The sequence below is a fragment of the Mesoplodon densirostris genome, chromosome 15 (assembly GCF_025265405.1).
Source record: "Mesoplodon densirostris isolate mMesDen1 chromosome 15, mMesDen1 primary haplotype, whole genome shotgun sequence".
NCBI classification, from domain to species: Eukaryota; Metazoa; Chordata; class Mammalia; order Artiodactyla; family Ziphiidae; genus Mesoplodon; species Mesoplodon densirostris.
Genome location: NC_082675.1, coordinates 40,662,061 through 40,684,032, shown reverse-complemented (window position 1 = coordinate 40,684,032; position 21,972 = coordinate 40,662,061). Strand labels below are relative to the sequence as shown.

The window sequence follows — 21,972 nt, the reverse complement described above, 5'->3', positions numbered from 1 at the left end:
TTCCCTTCATCTTTTTATGCCTTGGTACCCTCATGTGTAAAAAGGAATAATAATAGTGCTTAAAGTGGGAGTGTTTGAAAGGGCCCAATAAAAAGCATCCCGCTTCCCTATCTGGCTCAGAACCAGTTGAGCAGTAAGACAAAGGAAGAAGGGCAATGGGGACAAAATATCGCCTTTACTTCTGGTGAAGCTTATACTGGAGGACACAGGTTGCGTCTGCTGATGGTGACCGCCAGGTGAGATGTCCCAGGCCGGTGGCCCATGTGTCTCAGGCAGGAGAAGCAGAGAAGGGCACGTGCCTGCCTCTGGACACCTGCTCTCAAGGGACAGGACAGAGCCGTGCATGACCAGTTCCTGATTCACACTCACCACCCAGAAGAGGGGCCTGATAGAGGCTGGCAGCATGACCCAGGAGGAATGTCGGTGACCACGTCCCACAGAGGGCTGGTGTGAGGGGTAAAAGAGCCGATGCCCAGAGAGCACTCAGCACAGAGCCCGGCACGTGTGAGGACCTAACCTGTGGAAGTGAGTGTGTCTTAAGGGCGCAAGTGTTATTTCAGATTAAGTAGCAAAGATGTTAGAACAGATGCTTGCGAAGGGCCATGGAACAGGAATGGGAATTGAGGATGATAGGGGAAATAGAAGAATAAAGCACGAGAGGGGCACAGTTCATAACATGCTGTGCGCTCATCTCCAAGTGGGGACCACATCTCTAAAATCCTCCAACAACTGCTTCCCAAGGAGATAAGACAATACAAACCTAAATGGAACATCAGCCTTTAGTCATCACAAAATATATATTGCCTCCTGTCCTGGTCAAGTGACTTGGCAAAAATCCCAAAGAACCATTCGAAATGGCCACGAGCACCTTGTGCCCTGGTTCCAGGCTGGCAGCAGGAGTGGCCTCTTGTTCGGGAGGCGGGGAGATGCCCTGACCGGGGTGATCCTTATGAATGCAGACACCAGCGTGCACAGGCACCCTAGAAGCAATTGTTTTCTTGTGGTTTGGGCCGCCAGTAATGGAGAGGGGTTTTTTTCTCCTCATTCCCACTGGCTAAGACACGTGGGTCCCTTCACTGCCAGACTTGCAAGAAAAGAAAGCTGATTCCACTTGAACTGCAATTCCACTAATGGCCCCCAGGGAATAAATCCACCCCAAATCTGGGAAAACACCCTGAGCTTGAAACTATCCATTTGGACGGCTCGATCCTGCTCCTGCCTTACAGCTCCATGACCTTGTAACCTCTGGCACCTTCCTTTCTCGGTGTTCCTTTCAGGGTGGCAAGACCTTTCCATGAGCCAAGCCTGCAACTGGTCACTTCTTGAAACTGCTGGTGCAGGTGGGAGGGCACAAAGGCCTGAGGATGGGCACGTGGGGCTATCTCATCATCAGAATCGAAGTTTCTGTTCAGGGACTTCTAAAAGGAAATCCTTGCTTTTTTCTCCTCCATTCCAGGAAATCAATGAGGGAAGTTCTGTGCACCCGCCTTTTGCTTTACAGTCAAGGACTTGAAAATGGTTAGAGAGTCACAGTCATTAGAATGGAGGCCGGTCCATTGGAGTGGGCTGGTTGCGTTGCAGTGGCAACACCAAAATCTCAGTGGTTCAAAGCTATACGTCTGTTTGTATCTCGTCCGTGTGACATGTCTCTTGAGGGTGGACCCTGCTCCATGTCCTCCTCACACAGGGACACAAACCAATGGAGTCCGTATGTCTGGAACGCCACTGAGGCAGGAAGGGAATGTGGTATGTCATGCACCAAGGCCGGTCCTGCCCCCAAACTTTCCTTCAAAGACACAGGCAGGTGCGGCCCTGTCCTGAGCCTGGAAGAAGAACTGGGGGGCTTCCCTGGTGGCGCAGTGGTTGAGAGTCCGCCTGCCGATGCAGGGGACACGGGTTCGTGCCCCGGTCCGGGAAGATCCCACATGCCGTGGAGCAGCTGGGCCTGTGAGCCGTGGCCGCTGAGCCTGCGCGTCCGGAGCCTGTGCTCCGCGACGGGAGAGGCCACAGCAGTGAGAGGCCCGCGTACCGGGCAAAAAAAAAAAAAAAAGAAGAAGAAGAACCGGGAATCCTGCTGAGCCAGGAACGCAGAGGTGCTGATGCTGAGAGGACCCTGGTTCAGGCCAATTTGGCCCTGCCGTTCCTGCTAAGTCGGGAATTAATGGTGGTGGAGGTTGAGATTTCAAAGGGGTTGGGTTCTTTCTTTTATCACCCAGGCTACCTACACTGGCCATAGAGGATGACAGTGGCTGAGAGAAGACAAGATCAATTCTGGGCATTCGGCCAAACTAGGGGCAAAATGTCACTACTGCACCCTCAGACTCAAGTGTGCATTAGAAGCACCTGGGGGTGTGTCACAGTGAAGATTCCCAGGCTACAATTCGAGACATTCCAGTTCAGTAGGTCTGCAGTGAGGCCTAGAAACAAGGCCAGCTGTACAATTTGCAGAGCTCAGAGCAAAATGAAAACACAGGGGTCCTTGATTAAAGGCAGGAAAAAAGTGCTTTTAAAGGTACTAAAATATGCTTTTTCCTTTCTTCCACAGTTCCTCTCTTGACCTATCATGGTGACTTTTATTTGCTATTTAATGTTGCACTCCCTTGGGCAAGGGTGAATGCAGACCCGCACAGGGACCCCACTCTGCCGCTGGCGGTGCACACGCCAGGATCCCCTCCCGATCGCTGCTGGGTTGACGTGACGCACCGTGCCCTGGTCAAGGGCGAGGTCAGTCTCCCCTTCCCTCCCCTTCTCATGGGCCCACCGCCCAATCCACACAGACAGACGATCCCCAAGGGACTGGAACCTCCACACTGGGATGAGCTTGGTACCTGGAGGCAGGATGGACAAGAGGCTCGTCCCTGTCAAGTCGCCCATGGTTCTGCTAGCTTGGGATGCAGATAGCACCGCCCTGCCCCTCCTCCTCACGGTGTGCATGCAGCCAACCTTCCCTGCACCTGCTCCCAGACCCCAGCCAAAGGGTGGCAGGGTGGGGACAGGGAGGAAGAGGATTGGAGGAATTGAGGCACCAGGACTTGGGGGAGCAGGTGGCCTAGAACCTGTCGGGAGGCAGGGTGGCTCATGAGGCAGCATACACTCCGTGATGGACTGGACTTCACTTCCCAAACACAAACTCAAACATAAAGTTATTAAGGATTTCAAGACGGCATTAAGCCCCAAGCTTGGGTCCCCCTCCTTAGCACAGGGATTCAAGGACCAACTCTGAGAAGCACTGACTTAAAGACAGACTGACCCAGTTGAAGCAGGTAATCAAGACAGGTCCCAGCACCCAGGAGAGGGACAAAAGGGTTGCCACTCTGAGAGCTGGTGCCGCTCCAGGCAGGAAGTCTCCCCGTGTTCTAGAATTAGATATCAGGGTCCCAGCCACAGACTACATGCTCTCAGATAACTGATGAAAGAGAATAAGACTCTCAAGATCCAGACAGATCATCATAATGAACTCGTAGGGTAACCAGCCATTCTGGTTTGCCTGGGACTGTTCTGGTTTTAGTAACAGAAATCCTGCATCCCAGCAAAGCCCTTAGACTCCAGCAAAGTGGGACGGTTGGTCACGTTATGACCAGGCCTAGTACTGACCCAACGAACTCCTTTTTATCCTTGAAAGACCAGTGGAAGGGCTGCTGCCTTGTGAAATCTTCCCCACACTCCCCAAGCAGAGGTCGTAGCTCACTCCATGGTGGTTACACTTCTCAGGGTGCACGCTGATTCTGCATTCGTGCATTTGACTCCCCAAGAAGCACGTGAAATCCCAGAATTTTATGTGAATATACCGGAGGGAACCTGTCATAAATGCCGGGGAAGGAGAAGAGAGGTGGAGAGGACCCCGTTGCTAAGGTGTGACGTGGGGACCTGATGTTAGTGGGGCCCCAGGACAGCTCAAGGCCAAGCAAGTGCGGTCCCCGAGCCAGAAACCCGGGCTCCTCCGCTTTGCTCACTGGCCTGCAGCTCAGTCCACAACCTGAAGCTCTGTCTGCTGGGATTAGTGCCCCAAGATTGAGGAAATGCAGGGCCACGAAACAGGAAAACGGAGCAGGTGGCTGTAGTCACAGGGAGAAGAGGGAGAGGTGATACCTGTGAGAAGGAGTCGTCAAGTGGAATTATTACCATAATAGTAAGGAGGAGGGAGGGAAAAACTAGCATTTGTTGAGGATTTATGACGTTCCGGGTACTAATGCCTCTGTGTTTCGGTAGCCTTTACAATAACCCTAGTGTTTTGGTACTAATATTCTCTCCACTTCATAGACGCAGAAACTAAAGTTTGCAGAAGACGCGGAACGTGTTTATGGTCACAGAGCGTTGGTGACAAAGCCAGGACTCAAACCCACGTCTGATTCCAAAGCCCAGGCTGGTATGCAGTTAGCTGTGCAGGCAGCCCCGGGGCCAGACGGGGCCAAAGGAGGAGTGTGGTCCTTTCTTCAAGGAGTCATTCCTCCCTGGTTGTCCTGCCAGAGTCAGAAGTTGCTGCACAGCCTGATTTTCTGACCCTGTGTGTACCACGCACAAGAAAGCCAGCAACTGGAGGAACACAAAGAGTTACCTGGCTGTGAGGACGTTTGCCCCAATCTCCAGGTCTGTGTGTCCCTAGCAGAGTATCTCTTATCACTGGCGATGGGAGGCTTTGCCCCCCGCCCCGGACCTCATCTTCTCCACTGCCCGCCCTGCTTCTGGCTCAGCCTACGCCCCGCTCTTCACTCCCCAGGGAGGCCGGCTGATGAGCAGAGAGCCCTTCCGGCCCCTCCCTGCTCAGAGTGTGGCCCCCAGGCCAGCAGCCAGGCATCACTGGGAGCATCTCAGAAATGCAGAATCTAGAGGCACGCCTGCAACTTCTGAGTCAGACCTGTCATTTGAAGAGATGATTCAGATGTACATTCAAGTCGAGAGGCACTGGCCCAGCCCACAATATATATCCTTTTTTCCATCAGGCGCACATTGCCAGCGCTGTTCTTTCTCCTGTGGAAACCCAGTCTCAAGTGAGTTTTAAGTCAATGTATTACGTCTCCCAACAGCATTAGCCTTTGAACAGCTTTATCCTCGGTGAAAGGAATTCCAGGGGTGGGTGGACAGGCTGCTCTACACCCTGAAATCACACCATGCCCACAGCCGCCAAACCATCTCCATAGAAAGCTAGCCCAGTTTTTCCAGCAATGGACTATGTCTTCTCCATGCTATGATTACAGACCAGTTTGGGGGACAAAATAAGTATTTCAGGTAGCCAAATTACAAGCTAATTGTGCGAATCTATCTTCTCTAGGATAACATGTCGAGCAAGAAATTTCAGCAAAGAACATGTTTTATTAAATAAGCTCCAACTGTTCTCCAAAGTAAGCAATAACTCTTAGCAACAGTAGCAATAATGGTAGGAAGAGGTACAATGTGGGCGAGAAGGGGTCTTTTGAAAGAATGCCTTGAGGAGGTGTTATGAGTCATGATATGCATGCTTAGGATAAATCCCCATATATTTAGAAATGAACCCTCTCTCAGCTGTCAACACACACATTATTATCCTACTGTCACTGGAAACATTTAGGGGCAAAAGAAAAAATATTTGGGAATGAAATAGTACAATAGCTAATGAGGCCTTATAATTAAAGGATATATTTGCTCAAGGGAAAAAGACCATATCACATCAGTTCTGAAAGGAAATAGCTTAGTAAAAGCAGGTTCTTTGTCAGTTACGTATTGTAAAAGGAAAATTATAACCTGGCATGCTCTTCAGACAGCATTTAATGCTTGGTCATTCTGCTTGACTCTGAGCTTCTCTGTGACAATCCACTTAAGAAGAAGAAGAATCGAAAACTGAACCTTAGCCAGCTTACAAAGTCTGAGTGTTTTCTATAGGATCTCACTGTACTTCTCAAAATGACTCAGAAATATCATTAACACTATAAAATAAGAAATGCTTCTACATGAATATACAAATCTTTCAGGCTTAGAATAATCATGAAGTCAGGTAAAATACGTCTTGACAGTTTATTCTAAGTGTTAACCAAATGTATGACTGGAATGAAAACAGTGATTATATTTTTACTGTTTCATCAATATACTGCTTGTCTTCATCTACATCCCATTTTGTTTAAGAAAAAAGGGTTGGGAGGGATATAGAACCCTAAATCCTAAAAGATGTACAGAAAACAGCAATATGAAATTACCCAAGAGCAAAAACAAACAAACAAAAGAAGTGAAAGGAAAATGATCAATAGTGATGAAATCTTGAGCCCACAGTGAAGTTTGCACACAAAATACGGGTCATGAAGTTCTATACACTTGCACAGCGTAGCCATAAATTTGCTTTTAGTAGCCAATATAAATAGGGAAACAGGATCCCAGTGTCCATATGTTTTGTTTAGTTTTGGTTTTTGTTTTGTTTTGTTTTGTTTTGCAGTACGCGGGCCTCTCACTGTCGTGGCCTCTCCCGTTGCGGAGCACAGGCTCCGGACGCGCAGGCTCAGCGGCCATGGCTCACAGACCCAGCCGCTCCGCGGCATGTGGGATCTTCCCGGACCGGGGCACGAACCCGTGTCCCCTGCATCGGCAGGCGGACTCTCAACCACTGCGCCACCAGGGAAGCCCTAGTTTTGTTTTTAATGCCCCCAAAGAAGCACAATTATTTCAGGGACTAAAGGGACTTCTCAAATGGATCTTCTTAGGGGAACACTCTGGAAGGTGATGGACAACATCCTGAGAGAGGGACATGGTTCTAACCAAACACACACACACACCCCAGCCCAGGGGCCATAGAGGTTCATAGAACTGGAGCAGGGACAGAACGGGAGCATCACGTGCAACATCATCCCACAGCACCTAAGGTCGGCTCTGCAGCCAGACTGCACAGGTGCCAACCCTGTGTCTACTGAGTGCTCACCTGTGACCATCAGTCATAGGGTCAGGAGGCTACATAACATCCCTGAGCTTCTGTTTCCTCTTCTAGGAAATAGGAACCTACCCTACAAGGTTGTAGTGAGGATGAAATGAGTTCATACTTGAAAAGTGCTTAGAACGGTTTCCAGCATAGGAAGGATGTTAGCATTAAATTCACATTATAGCTGCCATAGAACTTAAGGTTCTCAATTCTAAATTATTCATCTTGTGAAGCAAGGTGTTATGACTGTTGCTTCATCTTGTGAAGCAGATGTTGAAGAATTTTCTAAGACTCATAAGTGGATCTACCACAAGGAAAAGGGCAACAGACCTTCTTGCCACCTATTTTTTCTAAATGTTTCAATGAATACTCTAAATGTAAGTGACCAAAAATCCAACTTTTTCATTATGTCTTCAATATGCTCCAAATTGCAAGGGATAAATATTTTACAATCTGTTGCATATGTATGGCTTTTGGTGTACGAGGGACATGTGTACACTGGACAGATATAGTAAGGAACTCTCTGGACACTCATTCATTCATACATTAAACATACATTCACTGAGTTATTTCTGTGTACCAGGCATTCTCTATAGGAAGGAACACAGTACTGTTCCTTATTTCATGGTCATAATTCAACTGAGCCCTCTCCCTCTCTTCCTCTTTCTCTCTCTCTCTCTCTCTCTCTCTCTCACACACACACACACACACACACTTACATTATATGTACTTTCTAAAAATTTACAGTTAGTCACCTCCTCAATAATTCCCTTTCAGAGGTGACAACTGGGGGGATTTTGGTCACTTTCAACCAGTCAAAAAGCATCCTTCAAAAGTCAGAGTGCTGGTGTCACTCAGAGCCCCAGCGGGAGACGGAGGACCTACTAGAACGAAGTACTTGAGGAGACTTTCATAAAGCAGCTTTCTACAACGGAGTGAGCAGGGGTGACAGCTAAGAGCATCTGAGCGCCGTTCCCACCCTGGACCTGAAGGGCAAGGACAGGAAGCTGACACAGAGCTGTTGCTGTAGGAACCAAGCGCCTCAACAGAAGCACTGAGATCCTGCAGTCGGTGGGGGATAGACGCCCCAGCCTCACTCTCCTTCTGCCCTCTGAGCTGAGCACGTGCATGCACATCCCACTGGCCAGACTCTGCCAGAAGCCCAAGGGCAGGGAGAATATAGATTCTGCCCATGAAGGTCAGCTGCTTCGGGCACTGAGCAGGGCGGAGGGTGGCTGGAGGGAGGGGAGGGAGACCATCCCGGTCACAGGGGGACTCGAGGCTACAGTCTTAGACAATTACCAAACGCACCTTGACCTGCGTAACCAAGTCTGAGCCAGAGAAGAGACTCATGGTCACAGAAAGGAGAAGCAGACTTTTCAGGGCCAGCATCAATAACGCTGAAGTTCATGGTCTAGAGCAGCGCTACTCAGAGTGTGGTCCGTGGGCTGCTTGTGACTCATCCACAGTGAAACAAGGACAGAAACCAAGGGTGAGCACTGAGAAACCTTCATAACAATTGGAAAGAATAAGTTGGCATCTATTGAATCTGATTTTATTAAATGAGGCTTATATTTTGTATGTCTTTAGGCTTTATTTTTCAATTCATTTTTCTAAGAATTTCTTTTTATTGTATTTTACAAAGGTACTGGTCTGTGACAGCTTAGAAATGTTTAAAAAAAAAATGGGTCCCTTGTAACAGACGGTTTGAGGAGCCCTGGTCTAAGCAGTGCTTCTCGAATCTTCATGTGCCCTTGGATTGGGCGGTGGTTTTTTGCAGCCTTGGGGAGAGGAGGGGACACACACGGATGGAGGAAGTGACAAGAGAAGGGAGGAGAGCAGAATCTGGGGCTGAGGTGGAGGCTGGCTGGGAGAGTAATAAAAGGAGTTCAAACCACAGCAACCTAGCAACGGGGGCAAGCCGGGCAGCCCGGGCAACTTGTCAAACCCACCTGTCTTAAACACCAGACGCTTCCAGGTCCAGCCCTGCCCAGGCCGCGCAGAGCTGGGGAGATACCCTCGCCCTGAAACACAAGAATTTGCAAAATGGCTGCCCTCTACCCAGTCTCCCTGCCCTGGCCTCCCTCCACAGTAAGGAGGCTGGACTCTGCTTTCCTTGTGGTCCACCTGACCTCAGCCAGGCCCTGGGCTCTGCTCTCTCACGCTGATGCTACCTGCCACCTGGCTCTGCCCACCTGCATCCTCTGATAGAGACACCAGCCTGAATTCGTGCTGCTGGGCCACCCCAGATGGTGGTGAAGCAGGAAGAGGTCCCGAAGCAGAAGGAGGGCGCTGCATCTCCCCGCCCCTGGTGAGCCCCCTCCATCTCGCTGGAGCTCCTGGGACACCGTGTGCTTAGAACAGGCCATGCAGGGACGGCGAGAGGCTGCTGGGCCAGGGTGATTGCGAGAGGCAGGGGAAAGACCCCAAGGTTCATTCCGGTTATTCCACAATGTTGAGGAACTGTAAAGGTAAACATGCAATCTCATCGCTCAGGGTGCTTAAAGTATATGGCACAGAGCTCGTCATGCAGGATGTACTGAATCGGGAAATTCCTACACTGCAGGACATTGCCGTTAGTGGTTTGAGAGTTAAAGAGAGGAGTGCAAATAGAACGGGAGCTTGCTGTTGAGTTAGAGAGACAAAGGAGCAAGCATGAAGCATCTCATCCGCAGGCTGCATGCCAAGGAGACCTCGCGAGGAAGAGTGGCAGAAACTTCGGGACGGGATGGGGGCACGTAAAGCCGGGCCCCTCTGGTCTGGAGGGAGCTGCAGAGGTCCCAGAAGGTAGGATGTCCATGCTGCCCACGTCGTGAGGCCATAGGAGGCTGGGCCAGTGGGTAGGGCTGGAGCTAGGCAGGGAGCCTGGTCCTGGTGGAGCCCTAACCCTCCCACGTGGCTCCTCGGGCCACCACTCTGGGGCTGGGAGGGGCGGCCGGGGACACGCACAGCACCCCTCCTGAAGGCGGGCAGGAAAACCAGGAAAAGGTGGTGGTTTGATTTGGTTCTAGTTTTTCTCTAAAGGAAGGAAATGCAATGGAAGAACGGAAAGTGAAAAGCACAGAAACAGGACTAGGGAAAGGAGAGGCTTCAGGAACGAAAGAGTGAAGGAAAATGGTGGCACAGGAAGGCTCCAGGGCCACCAGCAGAAAGAGGGGCAGAGGCTCTGGTGCGGGTCCTGGAGGACGGCGGGCACAGGAGGGAGGGCGCCGGGGCCAGGGATGCTCCGAGACGTTACATTTAACACAAGCTCTCGTTGGAACCCTTGTGAAGAATTCATGAAATTCAGTTTTTCCTTATATATGCTTTCCATTAATAGTAATAGGAAAGCTGCCATGATTTAAAGCTAAAATAAGCCTGAAATCACGAAAGTTTCACAAGGGAAGAAACAGTTTTCAAGATTAGCTAAAGAATAAAAGAGGCTCTTTTTAAAAAATTTCCATTTACTGGGCATTTCTCTGATTCTGTTGGCATTTGAAGATCTCTAGCAGGCTGACCTCATTGAGGGAGGAAATGGTCAGAAGTTTATATGTGGGGGATGGAGGGCATCAGGAAAGCTCCAAGTGAGCTTTTCCATCAATACCTCCAATCCCACCGGGAATAACTGTGCCTTTTGCCCTCTCTGTATTGAACTCTTCTTCTTTCCCCAAAAGGAGAGATTTTCCCAATTGTCTTTACTGTCTTTCTAACTCTAAAAGTAATACATGTTCAGTGAAAAAAAGTACAGATATAATAGCTAACATGGACTGAGTTCCCATAGTGCATGAGGCATAATTTTAAGAGCTTTTCTGTATGACCTTATTAATTCCTCACAACAACCCTAAGTGGGTGGTTCTAGATTCATCCCCAAATCTCAGATGAAGAAACTGACCCCGAGACATTAACTAGAGGGCCTAGTGTCACACAGCTGGAAAGTTCTGGAGCCAGATTTGTACCTATGTAATAACCCAGAGCCATGCAGCTGAATCACACTGTAAAAGAGATTCACAGAAGAAAGTAAAAATCAATCATTGCTCCATCCAGAAAAAGCACTCAGCATTTTAGATTCCCTCTTTCCTGACTTTTTGCTTTGCTTATACACACAAAGAAAATGAAATCATACCACGCTATATATACAGCTTACATATAGTTTGCTTTTTTTTCTTCACACTATAGCACGAACATATGTCAGATCAACAAAGACCCCCTCTGTGGCACCCTTCCAATGGTTGCCAGTTAATCCATTCAATGAATCAGTCCCCTTTTACTGGACGTGAGATGGTTTCCCACGTTATATAATTATAAACAATGCTCCCAAGAATATCTTTGCTCAAACATTTTAAGCACTTATTTCATTATTTCCTTAGGATAAATTCCTAGAAGTACTAGTTCCATGGCAAACGTAGATAATAATTTTTTAGGATGCAAACGTTCTGGGAAGACGTAACATCAGTATTGAGCTTCCAGAACTTTACTGTGAATATATTTATAGATCCTTCACTCACTTGGAAGAGATAAGGCAGTGTAAGCTTATTGGAAGCCTAGAAAAGGAGAGAAGGAGGGGTGTCAGTGACAATTTCTCTAAGCAATGATAGTACTAGTCTATGTTTGCCTAGTGCTTCACAAGGATCAAAGCACGTTCACCAACACTGTTCACAAGCGTCTCCAGCCATAGCAGGGAGTCCTCCCCACACACACGGGGGAGGGCCTGCCAGGACACTCCAACCCCAGCCTGCCCGGGTTCTATGCCTCAGTCAGTCTCTTCTCCACCCTGACCACCCTGCTGGGGCCAAAGGCTGGCACAGCAGCCTGGGTCCTTCCCAAGAAACCAAGTGGCTCTCCTTCTGGTCAATTCCCAGTTCCACAGAACTCAATACCAGTGCCTTGACATGCCACCTTCCTCCTATCTTCTTAACGGCATGGCCAGTCCTCAAAGAAAGAGGATTAACCTTTTCTAGAAGGTACCAAGGGCTTTGTTTCTGTTTATTTTTCTCTCGGCAGCTTGAGCCATGATCCAGGGAGTTTTCAAGAAATGAACCCCGGTGAGTGTTTGCCATCTAGCTCTTTGAGAGACGAATTCGATGGGGGCTGACCCACAGCCGGGGGGCTACCCCCTCTAGTGCCTCTTCCTGGACTGTAGACCTCACCTTCCCATGGGAGGCCAACCCTGGTTATCACCCTTCCTGACAAGAAAGACCCCTCTGACCACTCTGCCATGGCCTTAATCCTGGCACACAGCTGAACACCAGAGTCACAATGGTGTGAGACTCAGGGTGACCTGGTAAGAGTCCCAAGAAAGTCACAGTGACCTCTGTTTAGCACTTTATCATATTAACATATATTCATAGAGAGTTTGGGAGAAAATTCCAGTAGAAAAGTATTGCTGCTTTCTAGTACAATTCCTATCCCTGCTTCTGCTTCTTGGTTTTATTTTGTCTGACTACAGCCTACTGAATGTTTTGGAGGGAAACATATTTAACTCATTTTCTGTTATGTCTGTTATACTTGTGGTGCTGGTTATATGGGAACTAGCAAATGTAAATGTAAATAGGGATATTTAAAAAATAGAGCCCAGCTGTTCGTGGTTAGAGCAAGACACATAATCAAATGGGATACTATAAAAAGAATAGTATTGAAATGTTTCTTTCCATTTAATTCATCATGTATTGAGGATGTAGGACCTACCAGGACTTTTTTTTTTTTTTTTTGCGGTATGTGGGCCTCTCACTGTTGTGGCCTCTCCCGTTGCGGAGCACAGGCTCCGGACGCGCAGGCTCAGCGGCCATGGCTCACGGGCCCAGCCGCTCCGTGGCATGTGGGATCTTCCCGGACTGGGGCACGAACCCATGTCCCCTGCACCGGCAGGCGGACTCTCAACCACTGCGCCACCAGGGAAGCCCCCTTCCAGGGCTTTTAAGGTCCATGGAGAAAAAGAAGACTATGATATGCTCCTTGACCTTAAAGGAGCTCACGGTGTACCGAGCCTTCGTGACAGAGCATAGCAACTGCCTCAGAGTAAACAAAAACAGAAGGGAGGGAAGCAAGCAGTCAGGGAAGGTTTCCAGCAGGTGATACCTGAGTTACCTTGGGAAGGAGGTAGCCAGACCAGGTGGTGAGCATGAACAGCACCCAAACAAGGCCACAAAGCAGGAAATGTCATGGAATGTTTAGGGAATTACCAATAGGTCCCTACTGATGTGACGTAGAGTCTGCGGGAGAAAGTGGCATCTAGAAAAGAGGCTGGTGAAAAGGCAGGAGCTAGACTGTGAGGGGACTTATATGCCACGCCAAGAAACCTGGACTTTATTCTGAAGGTAATGCGGAGCCAACTAGAGGATGTTCATCAGGGAGAAGGACACGTTTAAACCTTTGTTTCGCTCTGGAAGCAGTGAGAAAGATTGACAGGTAGATGCCTGGAAAACAGCCAACCTCAGTCATCTCTATTGTTTCTCAGCTCATCTTTCTGCACCATGAGTGACTGCAGAACTAGGGGAGGGACCTGAGAGCAGAGGCTGGGAGATGGGTTAGAAGGCTGGTGGACTAATCACAGGTAAAGCTGTCAAAGGACCAACTAGGATAGCATGGTATCGATGAGAGGAGGAACGGGACTCCAGGATATTAAGAATCAAGATGTAGGGCCTCCCTGGTGGCGCAGTGGTTGAGAGTCCGCCTGCCGATGCAGGGGATATGGGTTCGTGCCCCGGTCCGGGAGGATCCCATATGCCGCGGAGCGGCTGGGCCCGTGGGCCATGGCCGCTGAGCCTGCGCGTCCGGAGCCTGTGCTCCGCAACGGGAGAGGCCACAGCGGTGAGAGGCCCGCGTACCGCAAAAAAAAAAAAAAAAGAATCAAGACGTAATAATTAATCAGCTGGTAAGGAGCGGCAGGAGGGGGAAATGCAGGAATGTGGAAGAGACTCAGTGAGTCGTATGCTGGTGTACTGGCTCCTGGAAAGAAGCCTTGATGTGTAACATTGGCTAATTCCTGTGGTGTAAATGCTCCCACCACGGCTGCTGTCAGTGGATACAGGGCTGGGAAGAGATACACAATCTCAGCTTTCACCACAGGTAGGGGCCACCTGCAGCACACAGAAGAGACTGCCTGGCTGCCTAGAAAGCTTGCTTCCCTTCTAGGGCAACAGCTAGACTACGTTTCCTGCCTTCTCTGTAGTTAGTTAGTCTAAGGCTTTGAACCATTGTTTGGAGGGGGTGACCAGGCCAGGATCGGTTACGCTTCAACTATTCATGAATGAGAAATAAACTAGCATTGTGTTTAGCCACTAGCATCAGATCTATCTGTTTCAATCTTAAGTAACCTTAGGTAATAATCTTATGTAATATATGGAGTCAACGTTAATTCAACTTCATGGCTTGAGGAAATGGGTAGATGGTGGAAAAATATATTGAGAAAAAAGAATACATCAATTGAGGAAAAAAATACTGAAAACAACCAACATGGCCAGAGAATACACCGTTTTTAGGTCAGAAACTATTTCCCGGGCATTATTTTCTATAGTAGTGTTTAAAGATCTTGGAATCTATTCACAAACATACATTACCGATGTTGTTTGGGATAGTGATTCAGAGACCAAAGCAAAGGTGACATCTCAGGATTCTATTCTGTAGCTATGGGTCCACTTAGCTTCTTTGAGTTTTTCACACATAAAAAGAAAATGCCAGGGCTTCCGTGGTGGCGCAGTGGTGGAGAGTCCACCTGCCGATGCAGGAGATGCGGGTTCGTGCCCCGGTCCGGGAAGATCCCACATGCCGCGGAGCGGCTGGGCCCGAGAGCCATGGCCGCGGAGCCTGTGCTCCGCAACAGGAGAGGCCATAACAGTGAGAGGTCCACGTACCGCAAAAAAAAAAAAGAAAAGGAAAGAAAATCCCAGACTGCCAGATTCTTCCTAATGTGTAAGTTCTTTAAAAAGCACTTCAAAAGCAAATTGCCATTTTTAGGTTATTACAGTAGCATAAAGGATAAAATTGCATCCCTAGTAGCTCAGGAGATTTTATCAGTCCCTATTTTTCTACCCACTAACAAATTATTTGCTTTCAAGGGTTGAGTCTCATGATTATATGTTCATTAATAGAATATTTTTAATTATAAATTTGCTCTGAATAAGACATCTATCTTGTGTTATTCCTCTAAAATACTTAAATGATGTTGCAAAGAGACCCAAGTATTATAAGTGGAACCAATTATCTAGTTAATTACAGGGCCAATGCTGGTCCACTCCCACCCAGAGATTTGGTCTCACAGCAATATGCTTCCACTGGTACTACATGCCCAGGAAATTCAGACCGACCCTGAGTCATCCTTGGCTCATTCTACATTCACCTGACAAATATTTATTGAGCATCTACTATGTGCTGAACACTATGCAAGACGTTGGGAGCAGAATATCATGTAGTGAACACAAGAAGACATTGTCCCTGGCTTCCTGAACCTTACAGGCTAGAGAATTCCTAGAAATTCTAGAAGACTGAGTCAAATCCAATAGTCATCCACTTTCTGGATTGAACTGTATCCACCCAGGGACCCAACTGAGTCAGACTCTTAATGACTCAGGCAACCCGAGAACCAATTTAATCCCCCAAACCCACACACTCAGGAAGAATCAGAAAGTAGCCCAGGCCTTCCTCCCATCTGAGTCAGAACTGACAAGGGCTACAAAGAATGTTTTGGATTCATCCACCAAAGTCTCATAAAAGTTGAAGAGGACCAGGGGGGGAAAAAAAAAAAAAAAAGCTCCTAGAAGGCATCTGAATACTAAATTCACTCTCAGATGCATCTGGACCCTGAGGAGTTCACAATCTATGCTGAGTTCATGAAAAAATAGGTAGACTAATGGGAAATTTCTCTGTGACCTATTTTTTTTTTCTTTAAAAGTTATAATGCTGTTTCTTTCGTTACTCTTAATCTGAGAGATTTAGAAACATTTTTCTGGATTTTCTACTTACTGCATTTTAAATAACTTGTTCATAGTATTTGCTTGTGTGGACACCTAGTGGGGTTTCTGGACCTCAGTCTTGGCCCCTTTCTTCCCTGTCTTAGTTTGGGTCCTCTCTAAAACCAATTCTGGGGCTTCCCTGGTGGCTCAGTGGCTAAGAATCCGCCTGTCAATGCAGGGGACATGGGTTTGAGCCCTGGTCTGGGAAGATCTCACGTGCCACAGAGCAACTCAGCCCGTGTGCCACAACTACTGAGCCCGTGTGCCACAGCTACTGAAGCCTGTGCATCTAGAGCCCGTGCTCTACAACAAGAGAAGCCACCACAATGAGAAGCCCGCGCACCGCAACAAAGAGTAGCCCCCACTCACCGCAACTAGAGAAAGTCTTCGTGCAGCAACAAAAACCCGACACAGCCAAAAATAAATACATAAATAACTTTTAAAAATAAATAAATAAAACCAATTCTGAGATAAAGACTTGGGTACAGGTAGTTGATCTGGGAGTTGATCTCAAGAAGTATAAATTGGGAGAGGGACACAGAGGAGGGAGAAAAGCCAATGACTGAGGTGTTAATAGGCAGATTCCACCAGGGCCAACTGGGGCTCCATCCTGGTGGAGACTCTGAAGAACTGTGAAGAAAGCTCCTCGGAATTGTCCCAAGAAGGGGCAGGGAAATGAGGGGATTTTCCACCAACTCCTGTCTCTTCTGGGCTGAGGGTTGCCTTGGGGGCATTAAATCCTGCACTTCACAGCTAGCTACTCTAAACACAGGCTAAGAAAACTCCCAGGGCCTGGAAAGAGCCCTCAGGCAGGAAGCAGGGAGTCAGCTGGAGGCCCTGGAGATGGTACATGTGTGAACCGGCACAGGAGCTGTGGTCCGGGCTGCACACTCAGAGGTCCCGGAGGGCTGAAGGCAGGGCCTGGCCTCAAAGCCTTTGCCTCTAACAAGGCCCAAAGGACTGTCTTATCTACGGTAAGATAAGATAAGGGGTCTGTGTTATCCAGCCAGGCCCCTTTCCCCAGCAACCCTGCAGAACAGGGCGCAATGGCATCTTTTCATACCTCCAGCCTCTGCGGCAAACATTCATTCCTTTTGCGGTTTTGGGGGGGAGGGGTGTTTGTTTGCTTTGTCTTTGTTTATTTCTACTACTAATAGGTTAAAAACAGTACTCTTGAGGGCATGACAAGTTGTGTAAAAGCCTTAAAATTCTTCTTGAGACGGTTTTCCTGTTGTTCCCTGGAACCCATGAGTCAGGCTTGTTCTGCTGGGGATCCTGTCTTGCCCTGTGCTGGTCCCCCTCTTCCTTCCCACCTGAGATCCAGCCCCTCCCAACCTCCCGGCCACCTTGACTTCAAGGGACCATGAGAATCCCTGCTTCACCCACATTCACGTGTTTTTCCTTATACCTCACCCTGGGGGAGGAAAAGCAGAGTGAATATAGGGAGTCCACAGAGTAAGATTCGTTCTGATTCTGAAGGAAATCCAGGAGCGTAACTCAAGCCCATTGCTACACCTTCTTATCTCACAGGGGGAGATGGCCAGAGGTCACGCCCCACCAGGAAGAAACAAATGTCCCTACATTCCAAAAATTCCCCTTTTAAAAACTGGACATCCACATTTTGCTTCAAATGTCAAAATGAACTCATTATACTTGGCCGGACAAGATGAAAGTTTCCAGTAACACATTCTGTTCTTATTCTATAGCCTGAAACTGATTAGTAATATACAATGTAATGAACTTGAACGGCCCCAGAATATGCCACTGCCCCTGGAGAATTGCAGAACCTTCCTACGTTTGCCACCTTGTAAGGAGGAAAACTGCCCTTCAAGATCAAGTCCTGAAGGCAATGTTTTCACTTGTCAAACTGTGTTGGCCAAGAAAAACAACAATGAAAACCACCAAGCAGTCCAAAACACAACAGAGAAAAGTAACTGCCTTGCGACAACGTAAGCTGTCAAACTGACTACAGCACATCAAAGTCAAATTCCAGTTCTCAATAGCTAGAAAAAAAGCGGTTTTGTAATAACAAGTTCATGGCCTATATTTGATTTCCCAACTGTGCATCAAGATTCGTACTTCCTTAAGTCAGAAGGAGAAAGACAAATACCACATGATATCACTTATATGTGAATCTAAACTATGACACAAATGAACCTATCTATGAAACAGAAACAGAATCACGGACATAGAGAAGAGACTGGTGGTTGCCAGGTGGGAAAGGGTTGGGGGAGGGATGGAGCGGGAGGTTGGGGTTAGCAGATGTAAGCTTTTATATACAGGATGGATAAACAACAAGGTCCTACTGTATAGCACACAGAACTATATTCAATATCCTATGATCAACCATAGTGGAAAAGAATATTAAAAAAAGAATGTATATATATGTATAACTGAATCACTTTGCTGTACAGCAGTAATTAACACAACATTGTAAATCAACTATACTTCAATTAAAAAATAAATTTAAAGAACTAAGAAAAAGAAAGATTTGCACTTCCTAAATCTAAGGTCTGTAGGTCGCTATTCAATTATGAAATCTAACCTCTCAGTGACACTTTCATGGTTAATTCCAGCAAAAAAGGAGAAAATACAGATCCCACTACTGGGGCATAAAATGATTCTTACAAGATAAAACATGCTTGTTAAAGCACGTGTTGCTCCAACACAAGGAAAAAGAAACATCCTCAGTCTGACATAATGTATATTGCGTTCCCTGCTTCTAGACTTTTCTAGAGTACTTTCTACAGGATTATATACAGTATTTTCTAGAGGAGCAGAGGTTAGGAGTCGGTCTGTTTTAATAATGAGTGTTTACTAAAGTTCACTTTATTTTATTAAATAAAAATTTACTTAAAAACCACCAGCCTGAAGAGGTTTAGAAACAAAGTAGTCACAACTCATTCAAACCTCACGGCAATCCTATGAGTTGAGCACTAGTATCATCTCACTTTATAAATGTGGAAACTGCAAGAGAGAGCAGTGAAGTCTGTGGCTCAGGGTCACAAAGAGAGTAAGCAGTGCATCAGGGCATGAACCGGGGTGGGCTGACCCTAGGACCCACACTCTCAGTCACCTACAGAGGAGCATCCCAGCCAGGATGGAGGTGGGTGGGCACAGTCTTCATGAAGATGTTTACCATGGCTCATGTCTGTCAGAAACCAGCAAATTACTAAATTGTTCCTATGCTGGTGTTTTTTTAATTCATCTATCTGAATTAAGGATTTTTCGATACATCAAAAGGGTACTTTTAAAAGGTAGGTTTAAAAAAAAAAATAGCCTTAAGGGAAAAAAAGCAAATCCACAAGGCACTGGTATGTTCAGTGAACATCATTTAATGGGTTAAAATTCCCAGCTAACTACAGAAATCCTCAGTTTAAAAAGTGGTATGACAGGTAAATCCTAGTCATTATAGGCAAAATCTCTACTGAATTATTGCTAGAAGGATAAGACTAATTCATAGTTGAAACTGGGGTTATGGAGTCTTTCACACCATGACAGATCTCCCTGAATTATCTCAGATGCAAACTGACAGTGAAAATATTCTCAGGAGAGGCCTGAGTTAACAAAACATATGGGCAGAAGAGGTGGAAAACCCTTCTATCACCAAACTGAAGATAGCATGTTCATTGGAAGGAATCTCAGTATCATTCGATTTCCAGTCTGTGGGATGCATTTCCCTTTTGTATTTCTTATGTATCCCAAACACCAAGAACAGTACCTGGAACATAGTAGGTACTCAAGAAATATTTGTTGAAGGAATAGGGTGAAACATATGGGAGGCATTGCCTGGTCTGAAGGAGGAAAAAAGAAGGTGCATTAATTTTCTACTGCTGTTTAACAAATTACCGCAAACTTAGTGGCATAAAACACCATTTATTATCTTGTAGTTCTTTACGTCAGGAGTCTGGGCATGATGCAGCCAGGTTCTCTGCCCAGGGTCAAGGCTGCAATCAAGGTAATCACCAAATGCCTGGGAAGACCCACTTACGAGTTTGCACATGTTGTTAGCAGAATCCATATCCTTAAGGTTGCAGGACTGAGGTTCCTGCTTTTTTTTGCTGGCTGTTGGCTGGGGCCTCTCTCAGTTTCTAGAACCCACTCTTAGGTCCTTGCCATGTGGCCATCACCACAGGCAGCTTTCCCCTTCAAGGTCAGCAGGAAAATTTCTCATGTTTCAAATCTCTTCCTTGGGGTAGGACTCAGTCACTTTTAAGAGCTCCCTTAATTAGGAGAGGTCCCTCAGGATAGTCTCCCTTTTGAGCAGCTGACTTGGGACCTTAAACGTATCTGCAAAATCCCTTCATCTTTGTCATATGATGCCACTTTATCAAGGAAGTGACATCCATCATATTTCTAGTGTTGTCCACAGTCAAAAGAGAGGGCCATGTACACCAGGAGGGAGGCACTGTGGGGACCATCTTAGCCTACCACAGGAGGACAGGTCTGAGTCAGGTACCCTCGTGGACCAGCTGGCCAAACAAGGACAAAAACTGTGGTAGTCAGTGTCCACAGAGTCAGAATTTCCAGGAAAGAGAATGCTATAAAAACATCTCTGCCATACCCATGTTCATAGTAGCATTATTCACAATAGCATAAGGGTGGAAGCAACCCAAGTGTCCATTGATGGATGAATGGATAAACAAAATGTGATACCCATACAATGGAATATTATTCAGCCTTTAAAAGAAAGGAAATTCTGACACATGCTGCAACATGGATGAACCCTGAAGACATTCTAAGTGAAATAAGCCAGTCACAAAAGGACAAATACGGTATGATTCCACTTATATGAGGTACCAAAGGTAGTCAAATTCATAGAGATAGAAAGTAGAATGGGGAGTTGGTGTTTAATGAGTACAGAGGGCCAGTTCTGCAAGATAAAAAAGAGCTCTGGAGATTGATTTCACAACCATGTGAATCTGTTTAACACTACTGAAGTGTACTCTTAAAAATGGCTAACATGTTAAATTTTATGTTATATGTACTTTACCACAGCCAAAAATAATAATAAAAAATACCTTTGCCAATTATACTACTTACAGCTATTTTTTAACTCATTTAATAGACAGGTATGGGTGTCTGCCTCATGACAGGCACTGTGCTGGGTGTCAAGGGACACAAATATTAATGTAACAGGTTTCACAGTGATTAGTGAACTGAAACTGAAGTTTGTTTTTAAAATAATCATTATTATATCAGAAAAAACCACAGAGGATATACGTATATGTATGACTGATTCACTTTGCTGTACAGCAGAAACTAACACAACATTGTAAATCAACTATACTCCAATAAAAAAGTAATTAAAAAAAGAAATAACCACAGAAACAATGATCCAAACTGATTTTTCCTCATTCCAGATGAAATGCCCCAACTCACCTGCCCCAGATCCAAGGTGACGTTGACTTTGTTGTATCGCGTGCCTGAGGAGAGAGGAGGGCTTTGCCACCAAAGTTCGGATCCATCAATTGCGTTGGTGATGGGGTGTGCTTTCCTGGGGTCCTCGGAATTGCAATAGTCACAGAACTGGCCCTGAAATAATAAAGCTCTTGTTTTATTGTCAAGTAGTTTTTCTTATCAATTTAGTAGAAGAGGTAATTGAAACAAAGACTGTTTTCTATAGCTTAGAGAATTCAGCTATTGAATTTCATCATAATGTTTTCTGAAGACAGTAGTAAGGCTTTCTCTTTCTCATTCAGTCTTAAACCATATCACCTGTTTATACCTCTGTTTATCGTGTTTCTAGGATACACATTATATTTATCTTCCATCAGTTAGAGCTATGTTTTTCTTGTCTTGTATGACACTTTAAGAAGAGCCTGTTGGGCCTGGGATGCAATGATGTTCTCCTTCAGCAAATCCTTTTTGCTCTTTACATCCTCCTCTGCAAGTTCTGTGTCAAGCCCTGGGATACAAAGAGGATCCCTGCTCACAGCCCCGGTGGAGGTGATGCGCATACAAGTAACCATACAGGAAGTAGGTTTGGCAAGAGTATAGAGCGCTGGGTCTAAGGCAGGGCAGAAGAGGTGGGATTTCAGCTGCCTGTGAGGATGGAGAGGAGGTTGGTAAGTGTCAGTGAGCAGTCAACAAAGAAGGTGTTCCAGGTGGAGGAACGAGCACCAGCAAAGGCATAGAGACCAGCTGGTCCATTTGAACAAGAGCATA

The 21,972-nt window shown here is 46.6% G+C and overlaps 1 protein-coding gene across 5 annotated transcripts in view; it reads right to left on the bottom strand.

Annotated features, from left to right (window-relative positions):
• The window catches only part of LAMA3 (laminin subunit alpha 3), a 242,513-nt gene that overhangs the window by 200,808 nt on the left and 19,733 nt on the right, over positions 1-21,972 (bottom strand). For all 5 annotated transcript variants that reach the window (XM_060119680.1, XM_060119677.1, XM_060119678.1 and 2 more), the window contains exon 2: positions 21,187-21,339. In XM_060119680.1, the coding sequence (XP_059975663.1) occupies positions 21,187-21,339 (153 nt within the window). The remainder of the gene's footprint in view (positions 1-21,186; positions 21,340-21,972) is intronic.